The 24,523-nt window shown below is 39.4% G+C and overlaps 1 protein-coding gene across 1 annotated transcript in view; it reads right to left on the bottom strand.

Moving 5' to 3' along the window:
- Positions 1-23,329, bottom strand: part of GPR176 (G protein-coupled receptor 176) — a 32,150-nt gene extending 8,821 nt beyond the window's left edge. Inside the window, exon 1 of the mRNA XM_062494765.1 lies at positions 23,098-23,329. Within this exon, the coding sequence (XP_062350749.1) occupies positions 23,098-23,329 (232 nt within the window). The remainder of the gene's footprint in view (positions 1-23,097) is intronic.
- Between the last annotated feature and the right edge of the window lie 1,194 nt (positions 23,330-24,523).

The raw sequence follows: 24,523 nt of genomic DNA, 5'->3' as shown, positions 1-24,523 counted from the left end.
AGTAGGAAAATATTTAATTTGTCATTTTAGTATATTTCTTTCAATTTTATTTTGTGCATATGTGCAACCAAATGTTTTATATCCAAAATGAAGTGTCTGCTGTAAATTAACTACCTTGGAACAAGGTTTGCTGTATGCCAAACCTTCTTTTCCCTTTATAAAACAGGTGAACTCCCTAATTTTAAGATGTTTCTCTCTCCTATTCTTAGAGTTCTCATTCACACATTCCTACTTTCTCATAACTATTGATTCAGAAGTATAATTATGTAAGAGATTTATCAGGTCAAATGAACTACACAAAGCAAGAATTTTCCCAGCATGGGGTAATTCCCTGCAGAGTGTTTCAGCATAGATTTAAATTGTAGTGGAAGCCCTTTCATTTAAAGTGTGATACTTGTCTACATGGTTTCTGTTCCCAGTAATGTATAGTTACAAGGTAGGAAAGATTTTATGGAAGGAGCTAGTTCATTGCAGCTTAGTCTCAGGAACAGGAATGTCACTGGCTTTGGTTGCAGCACCACTTAGAATTAGTCCAAGGCCACAACCTGCCTACATAATTCACTGGCATAATCCACTGCTATTCTGACTTGCTCTGAAGGTGTAGCAAAGGTAGAAAATATATAGGAGGAAATTTAAAATTATACTTATAGCAAGCATAAAATGTGGGGTATGATGTTACTTTTAATGTTCAAAATCACTATGTAAAATTGCCATTAATATATTTCCATTGTGACTTTGTTTTACTATTGTCCTTAGTATTTGATGTGTTTATTGTCTGTAGGGAGATTCTAAAGCAACTGCATGCTGCTAATGGTCTTGTATTCCCACTTGTATTTTTTTGAGATATGTTTATTTGAAGGAAGGTAAAAAAGGATTGCACTGGTAATCTTCCAGTTCTTCATACCCTCTGCCACTTTTTCCTGCCTCACATTTTGTATTTGCTATCCCACTAAATGGAAAGAATTTCTAGACAAGAACAATAATTTTCTTCCTATTGATAAACTACAGTCCTTCAACAGCCATCAAGATCATTTCAGTCAATCAAGAAAACAACCAAACCCACTTGTTTTCTTAAGTACACTTGACTTGCCTGAATTCCTGGCCTCTATTTTAAAACCAATCTCGTCAAAGAAGCTGAAACTCTTCAAGATCCTTGGAAGGAAAAAGTTTAGAGAATAATGCATCTACAACTTCAGAACCATGGATTGTTCCCATGTCAGGAAAATACCGCAGCAAAGTGTAGCATTACCTTTCAACCTAAGCTAGGAAATTGAAAAACTGAGAAAAAAATGTCCAGATGTACTGTTATAACCATAACAGGAATATCAAGTCTTTTCAAAGTTAGTAACTATTTGAATCACAGTGCCTAAGGGACCAGTCTTAGTACAAAAATGTAACCAAATTTTTTAAACCAATGATTTTACATGATCTCCACAAGAGTTCCCCATGACATAGGGACAAATGTTTTGATCAGTTCTACAGAGAAAGGAATTACAGGGAACAGATTTAGAAGAGGTAAAAATATTGGATGCCCACATCACCAACATACATGAAATCATTACCAGAAGTCTGGGATCCTGAATCTCCTTTGCCAACAAAGGATCATATCTAGTGAAACCACCTTACACAAGGCTGCATGCCAGTCACCCTCAGAGAGCAAATCTGAGGTTGCCAGTGAAACACCACAAGGCCTGGGATGCAGGTGATGCCAGTAATCTTTCTGAGCAGACAGTCTATTCTTCACCATCCTTGGCACAAGAGGAATAGCCATTGTCCCTTTGTTTTGTAAAGCAATCAAAAAAGGGCTATTTTGAACCTGTATTGTCATAAGAAGACTGTGTCAAGCAACAGGGTAATTTACTTGAGCAGCCTTGACCACTGTGCTGAATATAACTGCAAATAGCAGTCTTAACACAGGAAACAAGCAAGTTTTAAGATTTGTTTTTAAATAACACATATCTGCCTCTTTGTACCTCTTTGTTTGCAGAGCCTGCAGTCACTTTTGTTGGTAGCCTCCCTACCTAAGTGCAGACATGGCTCTTAAAATGCCTTTTTTGTCTGGCTTCCCACAAGCACCTGCAATTCATGGGCAGGTATGTTGGTGCCATTAAGGAAATAAGGTCACAAAGATTCTCACTCACAGACTTCTCACATCAGAGATGCTTCATTTAGAAAGCCACCCTAACAAGGTTCTTTTAGGAGGAACCTGCAAGACCACTGTCATCTCTGCATGACATGCCAAGGGCAGATCTTGGAGAAGACTGACAGTTTGCACTTGTGAGGCTGTGAAAAAAAAAAATGGTGTTTTAGAGCAACTCCAGCATTTGCCCTGGCCTGTAAGCTGCTCCACCATCAATAGCTGACAGGAGCAACTTTCCACCTTCCACACTCAACCTGATGACCTCCTGTGCTGTTGAGAACGTTATTCTCTCCTGCCTTCACCCTTATATCCACCCTTATACAAAAGGCTACCAGACGAGAATGCAATGCAGATACAGTCCAACAACATAATTCTTATGCAAAATTATTTTTTCTGCGACCAGTACTTTTCCAGTTGTTCACTCAGAACTTTTAAAAGAAATTAGTTGTTGTGCCATACTGCAGTACAGTGAATATGCAGAGATGCATGCAGCCTACACAAACTGGACAATTTTAATTTTACTAAGTTACTGGGTAGCTGTTTTTCTCTGCCTTGCTTATTGAGGAAAAAATGAGACACATATGCACTTTAAAATTAATGACACTTAACAGACAGCAAAATTTTAAAAACCTGTGGTAATTACTAGTAGTTGGAAGACAGACTTTATCTTCTGTTTGGAAATTGATGCTATCTTGCACACTTAATTTTAAAAAAATCCTACCCATTAGCACCAATTTTCATCTCCTATTACAGATGAAATTAGGGGGTTTGTAGCTGAAAGACACCACACTAATGGCTATTTCATAGAGTAGAAATTATTTCTGGACCTACCCCACAGTCCTGTGACATATTTTTGCTCTATGCAACCAAGAAAGATCTGACATCATTCCTGCATTAATTTGCCAGTGCTTCCCTTCTCCAAATGCCAGTTTACTAGGAACAAAATGTTACTTTTTATATACTTTTGCCATGCAACTATTCACCAGGTCATCAGCTGGGCATATTTGCCCTTCATTTTTCAAACACAGATGTCTTCAGACAGGAATTGCACATGCCTAATACATCCTGTGCAGTGGGATTAATTTACATTATATTTAGAATCAAGCTTTTTTTCCCTCCCTGCCAGCTGACTGTAATGAATGGTTCTCTCCACTCCTTCCAGCCCTGTAAATGTACTCAAGTAATACTCACTAGGAATAAGAAAGTATATCTGGGGACTCTGACACACATCTGAAAAAACAGGAATTACAAAAAAAATCAGTACGATCCTAAATCAAATACTATTTAAAAAATCATATGGAAAAATATTCTATTTAGTTACCAAAGTATGGCATCCCTCTGAAAAAATACAAATTTATGGAACCAAATCAGATTTATGTCATCTGTTAAACAGAAGCATTCCCATGGGATGACTCTGGGCAGGCAAGATGCTTCACTGTTAAGATGATGGTGGTATTTCTGGCCTGACAGAATGCAAGAAGTGGGCTTTGGATTGATTTGGTTTGGTTTTTTCTTAAAATATATAGAGGCCTGAAGTATGGTTTTAGAATTTTTTGATCAAGCATTTCATTGCAGAATCAATTGTTGACAGAGACTTTCCCCAGATTTATTCTCCCTTTTTTTTTAAGTCTGCCATAGAACTCAACGATTAGACTTCTGTATTGTCCACTCCCAATCTGCTTTCTTTTAATCTTTTTATAACTGAATTCCCTTTTCTTTGCTCAAAATCCTCCCAGCAGGACACAGTTCACAGCTTCATTCTCCATAAAACAGCACTGTTAAACCCAGAATAACACGGGGCTTAGTGAAATGGGCCTCAACTTTTCAGTCTTCAAATGCCTTCACAGGAAACACTGAAAAAAAACAATATTAGTACTTAACACTTCAGTTTCCGTTCAATTAAAAAAAGCCAGGAATACAGTCCATTAGGACTGATGGCTTAGAATCCAGAGCAATGTGCAAGTCCCCAGGACTGACTGTAGCAAATGGAACCAGATTAAGGCAGAAAAACTGGAGAAACATTGAAAGAGTTTTTAACTTTTCTTTAACCTTCCAATAATCCAGATGACTGCCATACTGGCAAAGGAAGAGAACGTGGTCATTTTTGCTTTAAATCCCTTTTTCTTCCCTAGTGTTAGAAATACTAGTAGACATCTGTATTTGAACTTCATTAATCGCTGGACACAGCAGAGGATAATGTACCCTGAAATCTGCCATAACATTGCCAGTACTTTGCTGCATGTTACACTGCACTAGTGCAGCAATGCATAACCTATCATGTGCTGATGACACAAACTCCCTCATCAATCATCTGCATGCAGTATACAACTTTAAACTTGTGTTTTGCTGACAGATGCAGCTGAACAGTCAGTAGTTCTTTGCCAGCAGATGGAATTTTTGGGCCTCTTTGCATATTAAAATCAAACTGATTTCAATATGAAAAAATGATAAAAAGCTGGAACTATATAACATAAAATTAGTTTCTAGTTATATTTTCTGAAACTAAAAAATATTTGTCTTCCTGTATATACTAGGTATGTATGTATGTATGTATGTATGTATGTATGTATGTATGTATGACCTGATAAGGTAAATCATGTATTAGCCATATGCATGTAAAATTTAAATTAACCTAAAACACATGCAGCATACAACTAACCCTGTAAAGGACAGCAAGCCTCCATCAGAAATGAGAGAGAGGCTCCATATGTGCATGTCCTACCTCTTCCATCAAAGAGGATACCTGGCACACAGGCAGTGACTTGTTTCACTGGGGCAAATCAGCAACTGGGAGCATCAAATCACTTACAGCTAGCTGTGTTTTCCTGCAGCCATCTCTAAAACAACATTTCTTGTTGTAACACAGGCAGTAAATCCACAAATAACCAAGATGTTATCTGCTGTATCGCTGACCTCTGCTTATTAAACATTCAACCCATTTACTGCTACAAACTAAGGAATGTATTACTTATATTTCATCTTTTGTATTTTTACATTTCTCACACACTTTTCCCCTCTTGCTTTCCTAGAAAACTACCATGTCACACTGGTTGGAAATGCTTGGATGACACATTTATGTAATTGCTCCTCTCTTGTACTGATTCATCCACTGTCAGCAGGTGAAAATGTTTCGAATCTCTCTATGCCACATGGAAACAAGCAGAAAGTAAAAATAATCCAGCAATTTTTCTTGACTTCAGCAGACAAAGTAGCAACAAAAACATATGCCAAATATCTATAGTGATTTCAGCTCTTCCATTAAGGGACTAAAATGTGTCATTAACACATGAAAACCCTTCACCAATGCCTGGATGCAATATTTTCAGTAATAACTATATAATTAGTCTTGTTACCTTAAAAACAAACTTGGACATACTTTGTACCTTCAGGGGAATACAAAGAACTAGATAAGGTTTGCATATTTTAATAGTCCCTCAAAAATCACTATGACAAATCCAAAAGGTCTTCCAAGATAGCAGAGACAAAGAGGTTTATTTAATTACAGAGGTTTTGGCATACTTCAGCTTGTGACCTTAATACAAGAAAGAGTAGTGGATCCTTTCCTGAGCCATTTAAGGTCTGTGGAGACCTGCAACAGAAATACCAAGATCAGTCTGAATGAAATGCAAATATATGTGAAAGCATCGGCAGAAACAATAAAGCAAGAATGCTTTATTAAAAGAATGTTAACAGAATGTCATGTATAGATAAAACAAGGATACCACTGACAGCAATTCTTAGACCACGGTAACAATATTACATCAGATAGAGGCAGTACAAACCAATTCTGCTGGGGTTTTTTTTTGGTCTTGGTCAATTTAAGTTGTTGCACATGAAGGACTAAATTCTTCCCTACCAAAGTGGTTTTGACAATTTTCAGATGAAACCTTTCAGAAGTGATCAAAAATTTGGTTTTTCTTAACCACACATTATTTTTGATATGGACAACATTTCAGTTGTTTCACAGAGTGGTTGGAGATGGAAGAGACCTCTGGAGATCATCCAGTCCAACCCCCTGGTAAGGCAGGTTCACCCAGAGCAGGTTGCAGAGGATCACATCCAGACAGGTTTTGAATATCTCCACAGAAGGAGACTCCACACTTTCTCATGGCAGAATGTTCCAGTGCTCTGTCATCCTCAAAGTAAAGGAGTTTTGCCCCATATTCAGATGGAATTTCCTGTGTTTCAATTTGTGCCCTTTGTCCTGTCACTGGGCACCACTAAAAAGTGTCTGCCCCATCCTCTTAACACCTGCCCTTAAGATGTTTATATATATTGATAAAATGTATCTTCAGAACTTACCCTTTTGATTCATTTGTGAGGAAAGTTACTTAAATCTTTAGATTACTTTATTTCACCATTATACTTTTTTGTATCAACAATGATCACAAAAACAACTTAAAAATATATCCAAAAATACAAATGTAAAATCACTCCATAATTAAAACAACACAGTTGCATTGTTTGGATTTGGATATGTTTGGGTTGTTTTATTAGAATAAGTTACTAGACATAAAAATAGCACTTGAAATAAGCAAATCTCATCAAAAACATATGATAAATGAAATGAAAAAAGTAGAATTGCTTAAAAGTCCCAATAAACAGTAGTGTATATGGTGAACAATGTCATGCAACAAAATTACTCCCAGTTTTGTTATCAAACTGTCATTGAAATTCCGAAAGCAAATCATCAGCATGCTTACACTAAGAATATACTATCAATGAATCAGTGCATTTGCTAAATGCAAACAAATGAATGTGTGAAACCTGAGTTGTTTTTCTCATGTTAATTCAATCTGGATAGGACATTTAATTAAAAAAAAAAAAAATTATTAAGAAAAAGGCATTCCAGAAATTTTCTTCACCTAAGAGACAATGTAATAAACCATTCAGGTACTGAAGTGCCAATACAAGCATCAGTAATGCTGAATGAGGAGGCACTCAAATCCACAGTCAGTGGTTACCTCGACTCTTTCTGATACTCCAGTGGGAGACATCTCGTTGTCAGTAATTGTTCAAAACAATTTGCTCCCAGATATGTACTGGGGAAAACCACATAAGAATCACTGTGTAAACTTCAAAGGCAAGTTTAATACAACCAAACAGAAGGCTTCACTGGGATAGTAATTTTATATTGCATAACTGTAATAATCTCTCATGTTTTGAAAATTGTATAAATAAAGCAGGGAAAATATTCACCTGTGTTCCAAACGGTCTTCAATAAGATGCTTTCATTTTAGCAAACTAGCATGGATTTCTTTCAGATTCTGTTGAAGTGTTCCTTTTTTTTTCCTTTTTTTAAACAAAGTATTTATTATCAACAGACTGCAACACTCCAATGCTTTCCTAGAAAAATATTGTGCACAGGGAACCATATGACAACCCTTTGCCCGGGCCTGAGAACCTACTTCTATGTACAGAGAAACCTGTGAATTCTCCATATCCATAATCCATTTGGATCTTTGGGCTAATACTGTAAGAGTGACACAAACTGTAATGCTGCTTTTAAAGCAGTAATTTATTAGAATTGCATTCAGAAGCAACCTCTTTTCCAAGAGCACAGTAAAAGAAGACTTCAGCAGTCAAACAACAAACTTGAAATTTCAACAGTATGTGGTCTAGACTGAAAGTAAAGAAAGAAAAAAAAAGCCCACATTGTTTTAGTGAGAGTCTACAATTGCCTCCGGAGCCTACTCAATTAAAAATTAACTTCAGAAATTAGCACTGTAATGATGCAAAAAAAATCACTGCATCAGAACTCAAAGGCATTGTTAAACCCTGACTCGTTCAACTATTGCTTGTCTGAGCTACTCCACAGAACACAGTGGAACTGCACACTGAGAAGAGCAAGGCATCCCAACCTGCATCCTCAAGCAGAATTTACATGACTGCCTTGATTCCTCTAAAATTGTTTTTAGTGGAGATTATTATTTTTTTCCTCATGTCTCACTGTACTAACAGCAATCAATCAAAGACTCCTGCTATTTCAAGGATGGAAAAGTTGATTTACCATTTCAAGCTTTATTGGCAAAATATGCTAATAGGGATGGAACTCACAACTACAACGGTCATATAAATTTTTCAGAAAGCATCTAGTGTACATATGAGTCAAAAAAAAAGTATTGGACTAATAATATTTGAGTTGTATATACATTACTGTTTTTAAATTCCTGATTAATAGCCTACTTATAATTATCTTAATCTGACAGCACAGAGTACATAGACTAAACAATGCATCCACTATTTAACATCTAATTCACAATATGTCTGAGGGCTTAGATTTTTTGTTTGTGGGGTTTTGGTTTGGTTTTTTGTTTGGTTGGTTTGGTTCATTCCTTAAGAAAAGTAGCTCTTCCAGATTCAAACACTTGGCTAGTGATTTCTACCACAGGAGGCTTTACAATATGACGGCAGTAATTTAGCTTTATTTTTGGCAATGTTTTGAAACACACAGACAGACCGCAGATATACCTGCCTGGGTACAGAAAGACCCCTTACAGGCATCAGTAGAAGCCACTACTCTCTCAAGGCTGTGTGTTTTTAATGTGACTTGATAATGATATTCTGCAAAAAAAGAAAATGAAATTAAAAGTAAATTTTGTATTGCCATACACTAAGAGAATTGGGGAATGAACCAATGGACTATTTTCATTTTTTGGAAATGAACAGATTTAATTGGGAAGTATTTTTATGTATCCTATCTTTGCCATACCACTGATCCCAGGTGGCCTGATGTTTAAAGTAGTTGTAAAATATTTCATAACTAGCTTTCCTTTGTTGAGATGATAGTGTCTCTGTAGGAAATGCAAGAAGATTTACATTATAAATTTACATTTATCTTATAATAGATAAAACCATCATAAAATGTAGAACTGAGACCTGAAGCCACTTTTGATCCTTGAAGCAAGTCACTGTCAATGAATTTGGCTGTCCCAATACTCACTTAGAGGAACATGATCATAAGGCTACACCTTACTGCCCTCTCAACCATGCTAAGCCTGTGACACAAGTCCTGACAGGAAAGCAGGACTTGCAGGTCATCTCTGATTCTCCCTGCTATGAGCAACAGAATGAAGAGAAGACAGACAGTTTTCCTCTACTCTTCCATCAGGTTAATAAATCAAAGTAGTGCAACCCATAAAAGAAGGAGGCAGTGTTTTTCTTTGGAATACAAAGTGGGGGGGGAGAGGGCATGGAGGGTAAGGGAGAGAGGAAGAAACTTCCCCCATATGCATGCCACACATGGCAAGTCCAAATTCTGCTGGGAATATTAAAAGAGTGTTAGCCTCGCAGAGACACAGACATAGAGACTGATCTGTCTTCAGATCATTTTTCATTCTCTGTGCAGCAAAGGACCTAAGCCAAGCTGCTAGCAGACACTTGTGTCAACAGCTCATTCCTTACATCACCTAACGTGCCCCTAGTACGATCAGCACTGACAGACCCCAGTGCTCCTCTTCACTGCCTACCAGAGGAACCAGAAGGCATTGCCTGGTTAAATTCCTTAAATTTCTTTCAAACATCACATTTTGATGAATAATGTACTTTGATAGTACAATTACCAGATTTCCACTGCTCTGAAAACATATAAAAACTGTCATTCAATGCAACTGGCACTGAAATTATTCCCTTCCTCTATTCTAACTTATGTTAACTGATGTTTTTCCCAAGTCTACATTGCTGAGAAACAGAACAAATGTCAAAAAAGAAAAGCGCAGCTCTGCCTCTTTGTCCAAATATATCGGATAATTTTAGGGTTTTTCTTTTTTTATTTCTAAGCATTCTTTATGACATTTAAAAACATGAAGATTCTCAACGACTGTTTTCATGCTGTATTTGTTGGCTACAAAAGATATTAGTGGGTAAATTTTTTCTCTAAATCCACTTTCTTCTAGGTGTTACGTTTGGGAAAAATTTTAATTCAAATTACTGATTAATTTTACTCTTTCACCCTATTTGAGTTGTTCATGGCTGTTTTGATTTTTTAAAATACATTTTCAGTGCCTATTACTTAAGTTGTATGGAACTGCTCTTTGGGTGAAGTCTTCACATCTTTTCAGAGGATGAAGCAGAAAAAAAATCTCAAGTTACCATTTCAGTACAACAAACAAGAAACACAGCTCTGCCAAGTAAGAAGAGGAAAAGATGGTATGGGAGGCAATTTTATTAAACCAGCTGCAAAAGTTGAGGGAAGAGAGTAAGAAAATCTTTCAGGCTGAAGACACACCACTCTTGGTCATGCAACTAATTCAGTACTCTTTGATTTGTTCTCTTTTCTTACACAAGAACACTAAAAGTTTCTTACTCCTTTTTATCTGAATTAGCACAAACCTAGTAGGATATTTCTCACATATACTGAAATGCAAGTAAACAAAATGCAAAATAAAGCAGGTTTATGACACATGTGAATATTAAGTAATCTTTAAAGGTAAGTTTTGTGACTAATGATGCTGTTGTTGAGACAAATATTGCATTAACACTGCAATATCTACACAGCTCAGCTGCTCACATGGATGGAATAAAAGTACTTAGCTTTTTTCATAGACACTTTTCAGCATATTTACCTAAGAACCTTTACTTATGTGCCTTTAAACTTATCTATTTTGGATTGTAATTGCCCAGATAATCACACAGCATGCAATCAGAACAGGTGGAGGTAACACTCCAGTGTAATTGCCTTTTTTTTTTTTTTTTTTTGTTTTTTTGGTACCAATGGCAGGATCATCAAGAGGTCTGTGGACAAAATGATACTTTTGTGGTCTTTAGCCAAAAAACGAATTTATACTTTTGTGATCTTTAGCCAAAAAACAAAAAATTAAAAACTCACAGAGGAACATACAAAAATCAAACATGTTACAGCAATCTCTTTTATTTCTCATTCTGCACCTTACAAAATAAGAATCTTGCATTATTTATTAGGCCAAGGGAGGTTTATTTCTAATCATGTTAACTAAATAAAGGACAGGACATTGAAAATAAAATAACTTGATTAAAGGTAACCTCTTTTTACACAGGAAAAGTTGAAAGTTTACAAATTTACAGCTTTAACCATGTTTTCTAAGGAACAAAATGTCATTTGTCATGAAAAACCTACATATAAAATGCAGAAAGATATTTTATCGGTACCAGAATGGCAGACCAACATTCCTCTTTTTTAGAAGCGTTGCGAAACACCAAACTTTATTAATCCATTGCAACAAAAAAATATTACAAAATGAGCCCTCTCAGTGCTGCAACATGCCACAAAGGTTTGTTTTAGCAATAGACAGCCATGAGGAGTCTAAAGGTTTATTTCTTAAGCACAAATCTCATTTGTTACATCACACTTTTGAATGCAAAGGATGATAAGTACTTGAGCATATTTCCACTGTACCTCGATTCCACACAGATGAGACAGAGCAGTTCTGGAGCAGTCACTGCTCCAGACATGGCACTGAGCTTCCTGACACCTACTCCTTTGTGCAAGGAAAACCAAAGCATACTGCCTAATAACTACCTACCACTCTACTAGTCTGAGACTCCTATTACATGCTGCTGTTGCCATAATTACCATGCCAAAAAACAACAAATCTAAAATAAAATTTAAAAGAAAAGTCTCTGCACCCAGTAGGTTTAGCAACAAAAAACAGACAAAAGGCTACAGAAAAAAGGAAATGTAAGAAAAAACTCTTTGGTCTCCCTGCTGTCTTCTCCATAAACCAAGGTAGTTTTGTGCAACTCACCTTCATATCTACAGTCAAATTTAAGTCTCTATTCCAGTTCTTCACAGACTTGACAACTGAGTTTAAAAAAAGCACAGATTTTTTTTTTTTATTGTGTGCTCCTGTGATGATTTCAGTTTATAATCAATCTTAGGGAACCCCTAAGTAGCAGCAAATTGTTTAAAAGACTTTCTATGTCATGGCAGAATTATCCCCTGCAGTTGTAGTATCTGATTAATCAGAATAACTAAAAGCACTCAACAGTCAGCAGGGATTTTCAAATTAAGACTCTTCCAGTGTAGTGAATCATTTTTCAAATATTTTTTTTAATTAAAATAACTTGCCTGAAACATGATAGAGGTGGGTGGAGGGGGGGGGGGGGGGGGGAGATGTGGGTGTGGAGAGTGGGGCATTCTAAAATCAAAAGTATATGGATATTTTATTTCTAGAGTTTCCAAGGTTTCCTGGCCATTGTCTACAATGAGACCACAAATAGGAGGAGTATTGAGATAAGATCACAGTATTCCTTAAGAAGCCATGGTCCTTTTGGAAGTCACTTATGGCCCAATTTTGCAAAACCAGAGAATGATTCTCTGATATTCTTCAGATGGATACCATCCATCTATGGATGGCTTCTAAGGACAGACAGCTAAAACTCACTCATAATTTTGAACAATTTGAACTGCATCAATCTCTATGTGCATCACAACCATTGCTCCTTCTGCTACCTTCACATACTCTAGCTTCTTTTACTCTTTCCTTTGTTTTCTGGACTTTAGTATGTCTTTTCTTCTACTCTCTGTGTTTTAAAAAACAAATAAAACAAAAGGATTTCTTTGTTGTCCTATTACAGAGGCTTGTTACAGGCAGAAAAATTTTAGTGTGGTGGCAATTTATTCTTTTTTTCAAATTAAACTGCAGACATAGAATAGTGAATACTTAATAGAATACTTAGCCAAATCTCACATGAACACTAGAGAACTGCAGTGGATGGAAATAAGGATAATAGATAACAATTTTTATAAGTGAAGTAAAAGAACATTCTGTAATACACTATTGAGTTCTGAAGCTTTTTCTGTAAGTATAATAGTAATTCTGCTGACCTGTACATGATGTTCCTCGCAATGTCCCCATTTTCTATGAATGCATCAATGTTTGTGTGGGCAAAATAAGCCTCTACCTTTTAAAATATGGGCTCAAAAAAACCCGTGGACACGTGTATGCAGCAATATCCTCCTATCATTTCCTGATTAGCAGTCATATACAGTGTTACTTTACACATATAGGTAGTTTCCCAGATTTAATTTAGGCAAGATAGAGACGCAATATATGAAAAAAAGAAAAAAAGGATGGATGCTGTCCAGCCATCACAGGGTATCTGTGCACACCAAACAAAACAGTTTGAATGCTCATCTCTCTGAAGAGGGAGTATACGTAGCAAACAAAGGACAATCAAACAGGGCAAGTGGCACAGCTGTTTTGCTCAGGAAGACAGGAGCAGGGGGGAGGCCAAGCAAGACAGGTGAGTTTGGGACTGGCCTGCTTCTTTGATGGCCACATGTTTTGGGTAAGTGGGAGTTTGCTGAGCCTACTCTGAGCATTTGCCAAGCAACTACATCTTGCTTCACTGCTAACCACCTTACAAAGGCACCATCCTACAATACAGTAGGGGGACAGCAATCTTAGACACTGAAGCAAAAGACAAGCTACACCAATAAAAGTTCTTAAAACTAACATGTTAAGCTCAACGTGCTAGCCAAATTCTGGAAAGAAACAATGCTACTGGCCAGAGCACAATATACATGATTACCTGCTCAGGGGCAGAGAAGTCCCTAATTCAGACTGACACAATCCAAAGGGGTTGTAGCTAATGCTCCTCTGAAAAGGAAATGGAAAATAAACAGCCTAATAACACAAATGGAAAAGGCAAATCAGACAACTCTTTTTGTTCAAGATACTCCTAAAAATTACAGATATTAAACTGAAACAAAAAAAAAAGAGAGAAACCACCCTACCTCAGTGTTTTCCACTTGTTCCAATTAATTCAGGCAGTAGCAGAAGAAAATGTATTTTAGTCCCTTTCATGTCTGACTGTTTTGTTTGTTCTGTGGTATCAAAGAAATTATCCAGTTGTGCCACACAAATTATAGGTAGAACAAAAGTAAGGCCTGTTGGGGTCTGGAAACATGGGAAGTGACACAAGGTTTGTGGACAAAGATATAAGAAGTTACACGAGTACCACTTTGTATTTTATCAGTCTTCTGGAAGAAATTTGTGACTTTTGTATGGAATTACTTTGACGGACAAGAAAGTCAGTCAAAGGTGGTATTAAAAAGCAGACTAAAAATAGTCTCTGTCTCCCAAATAACTACAAGCTTCTTTCCCCCCCTCCCAAGAGAACTGGCAGAACAGAAGGAAGGACTGTATTTGCCAGGATGCCAGACCATTCATGATGGAAAGGAGTGTCAATTACAGCACTGAATACCATAACTAATAAACAATTTTAAAAGGCAGCAGTCCACAGCGATCTCACAGCAATCACCAATGACAGCAAGACCATGAGCAGAGAATAAGACAATTAGAGCTCTCCCTGCCATCACCATTTCAGCTTCACTGCTGCTTTCATTACTACCATAATAACCATTTGCATTGTCTGGCTATATTCATGCCTTATCATGAGAGGTTACACAATTTCTTATTCACCCAGCCTTCCAGTCCAGGATATTTTCCTTATTGCAATGTTTCTATGGAAGCTGGCTGACTACAAGGCACCAGTTCTTCTCCCTGCTTCCAGCTGCTAAATCTAATTTAAAGATGCTAAAAATAAAAAAGCCTTACATGTAACAGTACTGTTCTGAAAACAAGAGGCTGTATTTCCTGCAGGGAGAGCATTTAATCAGCAGTGAGATGAAGGAAGGTACAATACAATAATTGTTTCACTAGTATTTCTGCCATTTGCAAACTTTCTAGCAGTACCTACACCACTATCAAAACATTTTGACAACTCTTTCTTCGTTGGAGATTGAGACAGCAAGTATAGGAAACATAACATGGAGAAATCCCAGGTCTTTGGGCATCCAGTTTAATTATTGCCCCAGTGACCACCCATACTGGACACCCAAAGTTATCTAGAGTAATTTACAAATTCTATGATGGGCCGGTTGGGTTCAGGGATCAAAAACAACTGGAAAAGAAAACATTATTTTGGTAATATGAACATTTTTCCTTAAATATATACATGATGTATATACAATCCATTTTTTTTCTTTTCAAATCACTTCACATTGATACTCCCACTAGTATACATCTCCTATGTGATCTCAGAGCCTCTACTTAACCAAATATCAAAAAGAAGTGTTTTTTAGACTATATTAGGAAATATGATTACAGGCTCACCACCATGAAGAAGCAGAGAGATAGCAAGTGTGGGAACCTCAAAATCCTACTCAGAGAAAGCCCCTGCCCCAAACCATCCCCTGAAAACGAGACCATATGCCAAAGTCAATAATACAGATTTTATTTAATGATGAATGTGAGGTTGAAAGAAATAGAAAAGGGAGTGGGGGAAGTGGAGAAATTAAGTAGAAAATAGTCACCACCCATAGATCCAGTGATATTCTGTTGGTCCTTCTTCACCCTGGACTTCTCAGTGGTGGGGGTCCTAAGGTCATTCAAAACTTTCCACTATTTATACATCCTAGCAAACAAAGGAATTAATGCTCATTGACTACACAGTTCTCTTATTCTGTAGGCTAAATTATTTCCTCACCTCTAAGACTAATATGTCCATGTGCTTACTCTTTCTCTTCTTTTGAGCTGGTGGGCTGTAAGTCAGTGCTTGCAATCTGACCCTGCCAGAATTACCTTGTAGGGAATCTGAGCTGATTTCAGCACAGTTACTGAACTGACTTTCCTTGTGGCTTGTAAATCCAGCATTATTTGTCTCCATTACCAGTGATAGATTCTTCTCCCCAAGCTTTCTTAACATGCCCCTAGGTCTGAGATAAGACCTGGACAATAGTATCCCCATTATCTTATCTCAAGTTCCCATTGTGGAGGTTTCTGTTACAGTTCAAGCCCCAGCTATCCAGTCATGGAGGTTTGGGTAGGAAGAAGTGCAGGAGACCAGAGGGAAAAATGATATAAAAAGCATCTATAAATTGGCATTTGGTTTATACGCTGGTGTGACAACACCCTGCACCTGATCAGCACAGTCTGTCCCACCTCATTAAACTCCATTCCTAACTCTTCTCATGGGTGAGGGGCTCTCTCCTCTGTGGACCTCTGAGCAAACAGAAATCCAAGTGCAGTAGCTGGGGAGAGACCATGGGACATGAGGACTGATGCCTCAGGATGGCAATGCCTGGAGAGACAGAAAGTGAGCATTTGTGTGGGTGTGTGTCAGTGTGTGAACACAACTGAACATCAAGCCAGATCAGCCAGGAGGTAGGAGACGCTCAGGAGGAAAGTGTTAGTGTGGCCATAGGTGTGATCCAGGTAACCACGGGGGACAAGAGGGCTCTGAAAGTTGGCCAGCAGAGGACCAGGAGCTCCAACCCAGCTGCTGGAGGGAGCCATCTACATCTGTGCATCTGTGTGTGAGGCAACTGGGAGACAAGGGGACCCCAGGCTAGCTACTGAGTAGACTTGGAGTCTAGGACCAGCTACTACAGAGTGATCCATATTGGCTTATATAGCTGTATACTTACATATTTTATGCTAATGGGCTTTCACCCTGAGCAGCCAGAGAAGGGAAGAGAATGAGGCCATTGTCTGTCTGAATGCTGCATTTCCTTTCTGTGTCAGTCTGTGTGGGTGCTCATGGATAATAGGTATAGATAACGTTGTGTGCTTGTGTGCTCAGCCTTGCTATTGCTCATTCTGAAGACATGGAGCTGCAGCAGGAACACCTCTACTGGTCTACAGGATTTAGCAGCACTGCCAGCACCTTTTGTGGAGATGTATACAGTTTCCTAGATCTTGAAAGATATTCTTAGGTGGCAAACTTATTTTTTCCAACATCACAAAAATAAGAAATTAATTAAAGATTAACAGAATAGAATAAAACCTTAATTTAAGAGCTCATGATACCTGCCTAATAGCAAGCCAATAAATGAAATCTGTAACAGAACTAGCACTGTTTAAAATTCTTGCTGAGTGCATGGGTTCATTCATGCCTGTACTAGCTGCTGCCCATAACATCAATACAAAATCTTGTATCTAGATTTTCACTGAAGTTCAAAACAGTCGATTGATACACACCAGCAGGTGTTTCAGCAACTGTAACTCTCAATAAAAGCAAAATCCAGTCACTTAGTTAAAGAGCTGTGGTTCATAGCTCTCATTAAAGTGTTCACATGGGGAGTACAGACAGTAAAATGACTGGTATGAATCAGTTTCTCCCTAAATAGTAGCAGCCTACAACTTCCTCACAAGGGGAGGCAGAGGGGCAGGCACTGATCTCTTCTCTGTGATTACTAGTGACAGGATCTGAGGGAATGGCCTGAAGCTGAGTCAGGGGAGGTGTAAGTTGGTTATCAGGGAAAGGCTCTTCATCCAGAGGGTGGTTGGGCACTGGAACAGACTCCCCAGGGAAATGGACACAGCAGAAGAGTTCAAGAAACATTTGCACAATACTCTTAGGCACATGGTGTAATTCTTGGGGCTGTCATGTGTAGGAGCAGGAATCAGAATCGATGATCCTTGTAGGCCCCTTCCGACTCGGGATACTCTGTGATTCTAGGATAAATGGGGGTCAGTTTAATATCCTTGACACACATCATCTTTAGAGACATTGGTTAAACCCCCAACACTTATCTGAGGAACTCTTTATCACACAGTATCTCCACGGTATCTGGCACATGCATTTCAGGTATAAATCATTGTATCTCACACTTCCAGGCTAGATAAAAGTCTGTTTTCCCAAAGCCTCTCTTTTAAAAGGCAGCAGCAGTGCTACCTGAAGGGCCCCTCAGCCAAAGCCAGACAAGGAGCCTCTGCTGAAGCTCGGGGAGAAGAGAGGTCTCCATGGCAACAGGGGCCCCAGCACTCTCACAACCCCTCTTCTTCATCCTTTCCTCAAATTCATTTTTTTCTTCCAAAAAGAATAGCTTAGAAGTTCAACCGAGCACACACACACAAAAAAACCCCCAAAACCATAACATTTATTGCAGGCAGACTTTACCAAGGTGCATCCTGAACTGAGCTCAGCTGCTGCACAGTCCATGACTCCTGAGGCTTACAACCTGGCATACACAATCACGGGGGAAGGGGGGAATCATTGCTACAATGTTATGATACTGAAATATGTTATTACCATGTAGTTAGTATTACAGGCAACCACCATTCATCATCATGTGCCTGATGCTTCTTTTTAGGTTTGATTTTCAGTCACTTTTTTCTTTGCCAAAGTTCATTTCAGCTTATCAACAACTAAGTTAGTATATGGAAGTGCCTGGTTTAGAATATTTCATCTAAAACACTTCTAAGAAGTGTGATACCAGTGAAACCAAACATCATCATTCTTATGCCCAAACCTTTTTGTTTCTTCCCCTCAGATGACTCTACCCTTTTTGTGGGCATAGCTATAAATTTTGACTGGAGGTCTTGCAGACATGACCCTCATTCTTTAAAAATTCTCTCTGTCTAGCCTGGAGTCATAGATCTGCAGTATGTTTTACTCAAGATTCCCTGCTTCCCTTTACAGAAGATGCCTATGGCAAGCTTTACTGGTAACTATTCAAAGATAGATACTTATTCCTTATGCTTACATACATTTGCCTTTACAAACATGTTGCCTAGGCTGTCTTCAGGTTTGTACCTCATAAGGGACCTACGCCTTTAGCAATTAATTGCTGCAACAATATTGTTTTGCATTTCTCTGCACAGATAACAAGGAAAAGAAGATCAGCTGCAGGGGCAGAGAGAGACTGGGTAATCCTCATGAAAAGGGGCAGCCCTGTCCTGCAGAACACTGGAAAGGCAGCAGGGGTTCACTTCACACTGTGATATTGGATGCCTCTTTCAAAGCACATAATTTTCCTTCAAAGCATGGCTAAAAACCACGAGGTAACCATTCTAACCCATGGCTTTCCAAAAGTGCTCTAACCACTAAAATACAGTTGAAACTTTAGCAGAGCATCCTCAGCCTTTCCAGTTAAATTTCCTTCTGTACAGGACACATTTAGGAGGACAAAAGAGCAAGTAACATAGAGCCTAGTTCCCCAAACCTCAAATAAGGCACAGATCTAAAGGGTCTGGGAAAGTTTCCTGGATTTGGGATTATGTGGGATAGAGTTAGTAAAATATGCATAGAAAGTAAGATCCATATTCAATCTGGAGAGTAGACATCAGCATTGAGGACATCTCTTTCTGCTCATAATTTGTATCAATTTTGTACATGTGGGTTTTTTTTCCTAAAAGACTGACAATAATTATTTTTTTAAAAAAGAAATCCAGTTTCATCTAACATAAAAATTGTGAACATATTCAAATAGCCTCAGGAACAAATGCTGATTCTCAGACCTTGGAAATATGAAAAGAAGAGAAACCACAAACCATAAAAAGGGCAAATTGAACTTAGATATATGGAAGAATAAACTGTGAGGGTGGTGAGACACTGGAACGGGTTGCCCAGGGAAGTTGTGGATGTCCCATCCCTGGAAGTGTTCAAGGCCAGGTTGGATGGGGCATTGAGCAGCCTGGTCTAATGAAAGGTGTCCCTGCCCATGGCAGGGATGCTGGAACAAGATGATCTTTAAGGTCCCTTCCAACCCAAACACTTCTGTGATTCTCTCCTACAATTCTACAATGCAATATAATCTTACCTAAACCTAACATGTCATGAACATTCAGTTACACCTGTCAGTAAAAGCACAACTCATTAAGTTCCTCCATTTTACTGCTGTGACTTTATACGCAAGTAAGTAAACTGTGGGAAAGCCCATGTTCAGAGTGAGAGCCCACATCCTCATCTGCCTCAAAACTGTTATTTCTGGTCTTCTTATCCTTTCTCCTGACCAGGTGTTATTGTCCACTGCATTTCATCCATCATTTTTATCTCCCTTTCAAACTAAGCTCACTGTGCATACTGGTTCCAAGAGTTCTTTGGAGACCCTCTTCATTTCCAAGATCTCATCCCACTGCTCGCACTCAACTGAAAGTGGCTGCAGCCACCTCTGGTGACCTCTCTCCACCAAAACTCAGAATTAATACACTCTCTTCTTTCAAAGCTAAAGTAATTAGTCTCTGCAGCCTGATTCCTTCTAATGGCAAAAGGAAAATATGTCTTTCAAATCAGTATTGCTGTACTCCTATATCCAGCATAAAACTGATCTCAAGAATCTTCTTTAACAAAAAGAAAGCTATTTAAAATGTACTCACTTGGAAAAGGAGCCCTATGTCATCCCAAGCATAAAACAAAGGAAAAAAATAATATTTAATCTCTTGCCTTCAGCAAGTATAATGAAACACTCAACACAGCACCGTTCTGTCATATCACAGCGAGAACTAACACGAGAATTTATCCTAGTGTTCCAAGTCTTCCCACAGGTCTCAAACAGAGGTCATAAATGGGAGAAAATAAAACCATAACATGCATCTCTCTCACAGCTGACAACATTCTTCCATGCAGCAGGTACCTAAATTAAATTCACATCACCAACTGTGATTCTTTCCTCTTGCGGGACCTGGACCTCTCCATGCTGTAAATCCCTGCTAATGTCAGAGCCCTGTAATCATTATCAAGACTGAGTCATATAGATTTGTTCCATTTCAAGCTGAAACTAAAAAGAATTTCTTCCTTTAAAAGGGTAATGCTATTTTAGCAACAGCAAAGTGCCTTGAGCATGCACTGATGATGTGAAATGCACAGGCTGCATATCCACCCAAACCAGAAAGGATTCAAACCCACACATCCTACCCCTGAAGGGCATGACCCCCATCTCAGGCTTTAGGGAGAAATATAGTCTTATTCACTTACTGTAGTGCTACCCTCTGCAAAGAGGAACCTGGGACTCACTAGAACAAAGAACTGCTATTCTGCAGCTTAACTGAGGGGATCACCTGATGGAGAAAAGAGCTAGATGCCACTCACACTCTAAGGACCATGGCAGAGGATAAATGGTAACTTAATTAACAGTGTTTCTGCAAGCATTAATGTCAGGTAAATGTCCAGTTGTTATCCCTTGCTGATGCAGAGATATTGTCCAGCATGTGAACATGCAAAACTTCTGGCACATATGAGAGCTGTGGCTTTCTTTCCGTTTAGTAAAGAATAGTAGTACGTTCATTGGGTTGATAGGGGAAGATATGTTTAAAGACTTCAAAGTTTTCAGCTGTTATGATAGTATATATCATAAATGTTTTAAATTAGCACTTCAGGGACACAGGGAAACTAGAAGTGAAGGCTGTTTAAAAAAAATAGTTAAAACTGACTTCCATCATTGCAAATACATGAGGCCCACTGCTAACATTTGTCATTGGACTAGTGCATTTTAATAATTTTAAAAATATCTTATTTCCTCCCCTCTCTAGCTCTTTAATAGACCTGGAAAAGTTATTGATCTGGAAGTTTCATCAGCCTCCCAACCATCCAATCTGCAAATAAACCCCTTGTGACATGTTGACATGTTTTCTCAGTCCACCTCTTGAAAACAAATTTCAAGAGTGCCAAACCATAACTTACATTAAACTTGCAAAATGTATACCTACTGTATTTTTTGGTTGGTTGGTTGGTCGGTTTTTAAAAGCTCTTAGTTGCTGAAGGAATGATTACATGACAAGGTCTGTTTTCTTCTTCAAGTAATTTTGGTGAATCCATGCTCATGAAACTAAATCTGGACATACGATTCAAATTTATTCTCTATAAGGTACAAAACCCAAAAGAGAAAGAATTAAAATTCGGACTTGTCTAATCTAGTCTTGTTATTTTAGGACACTGTTTGCTGGCTATTGTTTTGTGCCAGGTGCTATCCAACATACAGAAAAAAAGAGTACTTATGATATCAAAAGTATCCTTTCCCCACACACTGTGCTAAGAAGGAAAAAAGCAAGAACCTTGAGGATTATCACCACTGCACAGAGGAATAATTGATGCCAAAAGACTCAGTTATTTACAGTAATAGCCAGTAAGTGCATTGCTGACTGGGACTCAACAGTGTTCCATGGCTATGCTTACCATCTTCTTAAAATTATATAAGTGAGATTAAATATTACCAAAAGGAGATAGATATTAGAATTTACACAAAAATTGACTTTAGCATTACTCAAGATCAGGAAAATCTACAACAAATCCATGATAAAATGAGCCAGTGACCACCAGGAAATTCCTGAAGAACTCCCTTAATAAAGCTGGATGTTTACTCAGTCAAGCCCTGCGTGTAAAGCCTTGAATGACTGAGATAGTAATGACATTTTACTGAAATCTAGCTTACTTATCTCCCAAACAGTGCTAACTTGACTCACCACAAGGCTTATTTTGCCTTGTTTGGTTTTTGTTTGTTTGTTTTTGTTTTTTGGTGGGTTGGGGGTTTTTGTTGTTGTTGTTGTTTTTTGGTGTTTTGTTTGTTTGTTTGTTTTTCCCAAGAAATGCACACACATTCCTAAAAAAACAATTTGGTATAAGCATCAAGAAAGCAAATGTACACACGTTTGTAAAATTATATAGCAATACCTTACTATGACATATCTAATCTATGATTCCTACTGTAAGAGTAATAAGTAGGCAAGACTGCACATGGTTATACATATTTAGAGTATAAAGTACTTCTAAAGGATTTATTTAAAATCTGCGGGACACAAAAGACAAATTACTGCAGAGTGAAACCGAAATTCAGCAAAACTTGTTTAAAACACTCCATACCCTTTTTATGTTAAAGAAAACAGATCTCATTGCAGCTGAAAATAAGTATATCATCAACCTGTTCATTTTTGCCCATTTAAATTCTGGTAGAAAAGCTTACTAAGCAATACATACATCCAATGTGCAAGTTCTCATCCGTGACTAATTAATTTTATAGCAACAGCTTTTACACATCAAAATCCACAAGGAACTTGGAATCATACACCTGAGGACCAGAAATGTAGTAAGAAGAGTCACGAAGGCAACCAATTATGCCAGTTACCTTTTGGTCTGCGGTCCCTGACCGCAAGGGTGGGTAAATAAATAAATAAATAAATAAATAAATAAATAAATAAATAAATAAATAAATAAATAAATAAATAAATCAACAGAGAACTCCAGCAACTCTCGCTCACCCAGCAAGGAGCCCACGAAGATGACAACCTGCACGGTGGTAGTGAAGTGCCGGTAGCTCTGCTCCTCGCCGTGCTCCTCGCTCTCCACCGGGCCCGCCTCGCTGGCATTCCCGCCCTGCCACACCGTCTGCCCGGCCGAGGCGTTGTTCCCCATCTCCAGGGCTCTGGTGACAGCCTGGGACGGGGCATGGTCGCTTTCATTCATCAACACCCAGCTTCTGTCGTACCCCATGGCGAAGTTGCCGCCTTCCTTGCTGCCACTTAATAATAACACAGGTTGTCCAGCCCTAGCCCTTAGTGAATGAACGGAGCCCACCGGCAAAAAGACGCTTCTGAGGATAAAGCCCGGTCTCTGCCTCTGGGAGGCATCTTCATCACATTCTTGTGTCCCGAGCAGCAGGGCTGGCTGTTCGCGTTTTCACCTTGTAAGTCATGACAGCCAGTAAACAAAAGCAGAAAATAAGCCAGGCTTCTCTGTCCGCTCAGCTTTGCCATAGTTTTTGCTTCACACCGCCACAGGTCTCCTCAGCATGTTTTACCGCAGTAAGCGAGAGGGAAGGAATCGCGGCCCCCAGAAAGACACCCGACACCGCGGCTCATCTTCCCACGGCTGCCGAGGGTCGCACACGCTCGCACGGCCACGGGCTCACTGCACAGCAACACCGGCCTGCGAAAGTGGGGGGGGAGGGGGGGGGAGGCACGAGCTCCGTCCCCTCACTCCACTCTCAGCGTCGGCTCTGGCTTCGGTCGCAGCCCCGAGAGAGGAAAAGCATGGCTTTCCCCGTGGCACATCTGCTCCCGCTCTCTCCTCTGCTGCTGCCCGCTCGGCCGGCGGTGGGACACGGCTCCCTCCCGCCTCCCTCCTGGCCCTCCGCGGCGCCGGACGCCTTACAAGCATCCGGAGAGGCCAGCGGCTGCTCAGTGGCTGCCCTGCGCTCCCGCTGTTTCTCGGGGAAAATGAACCGGGGCTTGAACCGCCAGGCTGGGGGCGCCCCAGGGTCCGACGGACCGAGGCGGCTCCGGACGATCCCCGCGCGTCCCGCACTGAGCGCGGCCGGCAGCGACACCCCTGCCCCTTCGTGCTCCCATATCCCGGCGCGGGCGCCGAGCCGCTGCGGGCCCGCACTGCCAAACCCCGCGGCGATCCCGGGCCGGGCCGGGGCAGGAGCCCCCAAGCCCCGCGCTCCCGAGGGCGGGCCCGCCGCCATCACGTAACCGCGGCCGCGGCGCCGCCATTTCGCTCGGGGGCTGCGGGAGCCGGCGGGCGCGTTTTACACCTGTGTTTTAAAGCAGGTCCCTAATTCTGATGACAGACTTTCAAAAGACGGTGCTGGGTTCTAGATATGCATGTAACTCGTTAAAATAATTATTTTTCTAAACTTGTAATTTTCCAGAAAAGCTCTTGAGTGGACGTAATGATTTCGGG

Source organism: Cinclus cinclus, chromosome 6, assembly GCF_963662255.1.
Source record: "Cinclus cinclus chromosome 6, bCinCin1.1, whole genome shotgun sequence".
In the NCBI taxonomy this organism is placed as follows: Eukaryota; Metazoa; Chordata; class Aves; order Passeriformes; family Cinclidae; genus Cinclus; species Cinclus cinclus.
This window is presented reverse-complemented; position numbering and strand designations above follow the sequence as displayed.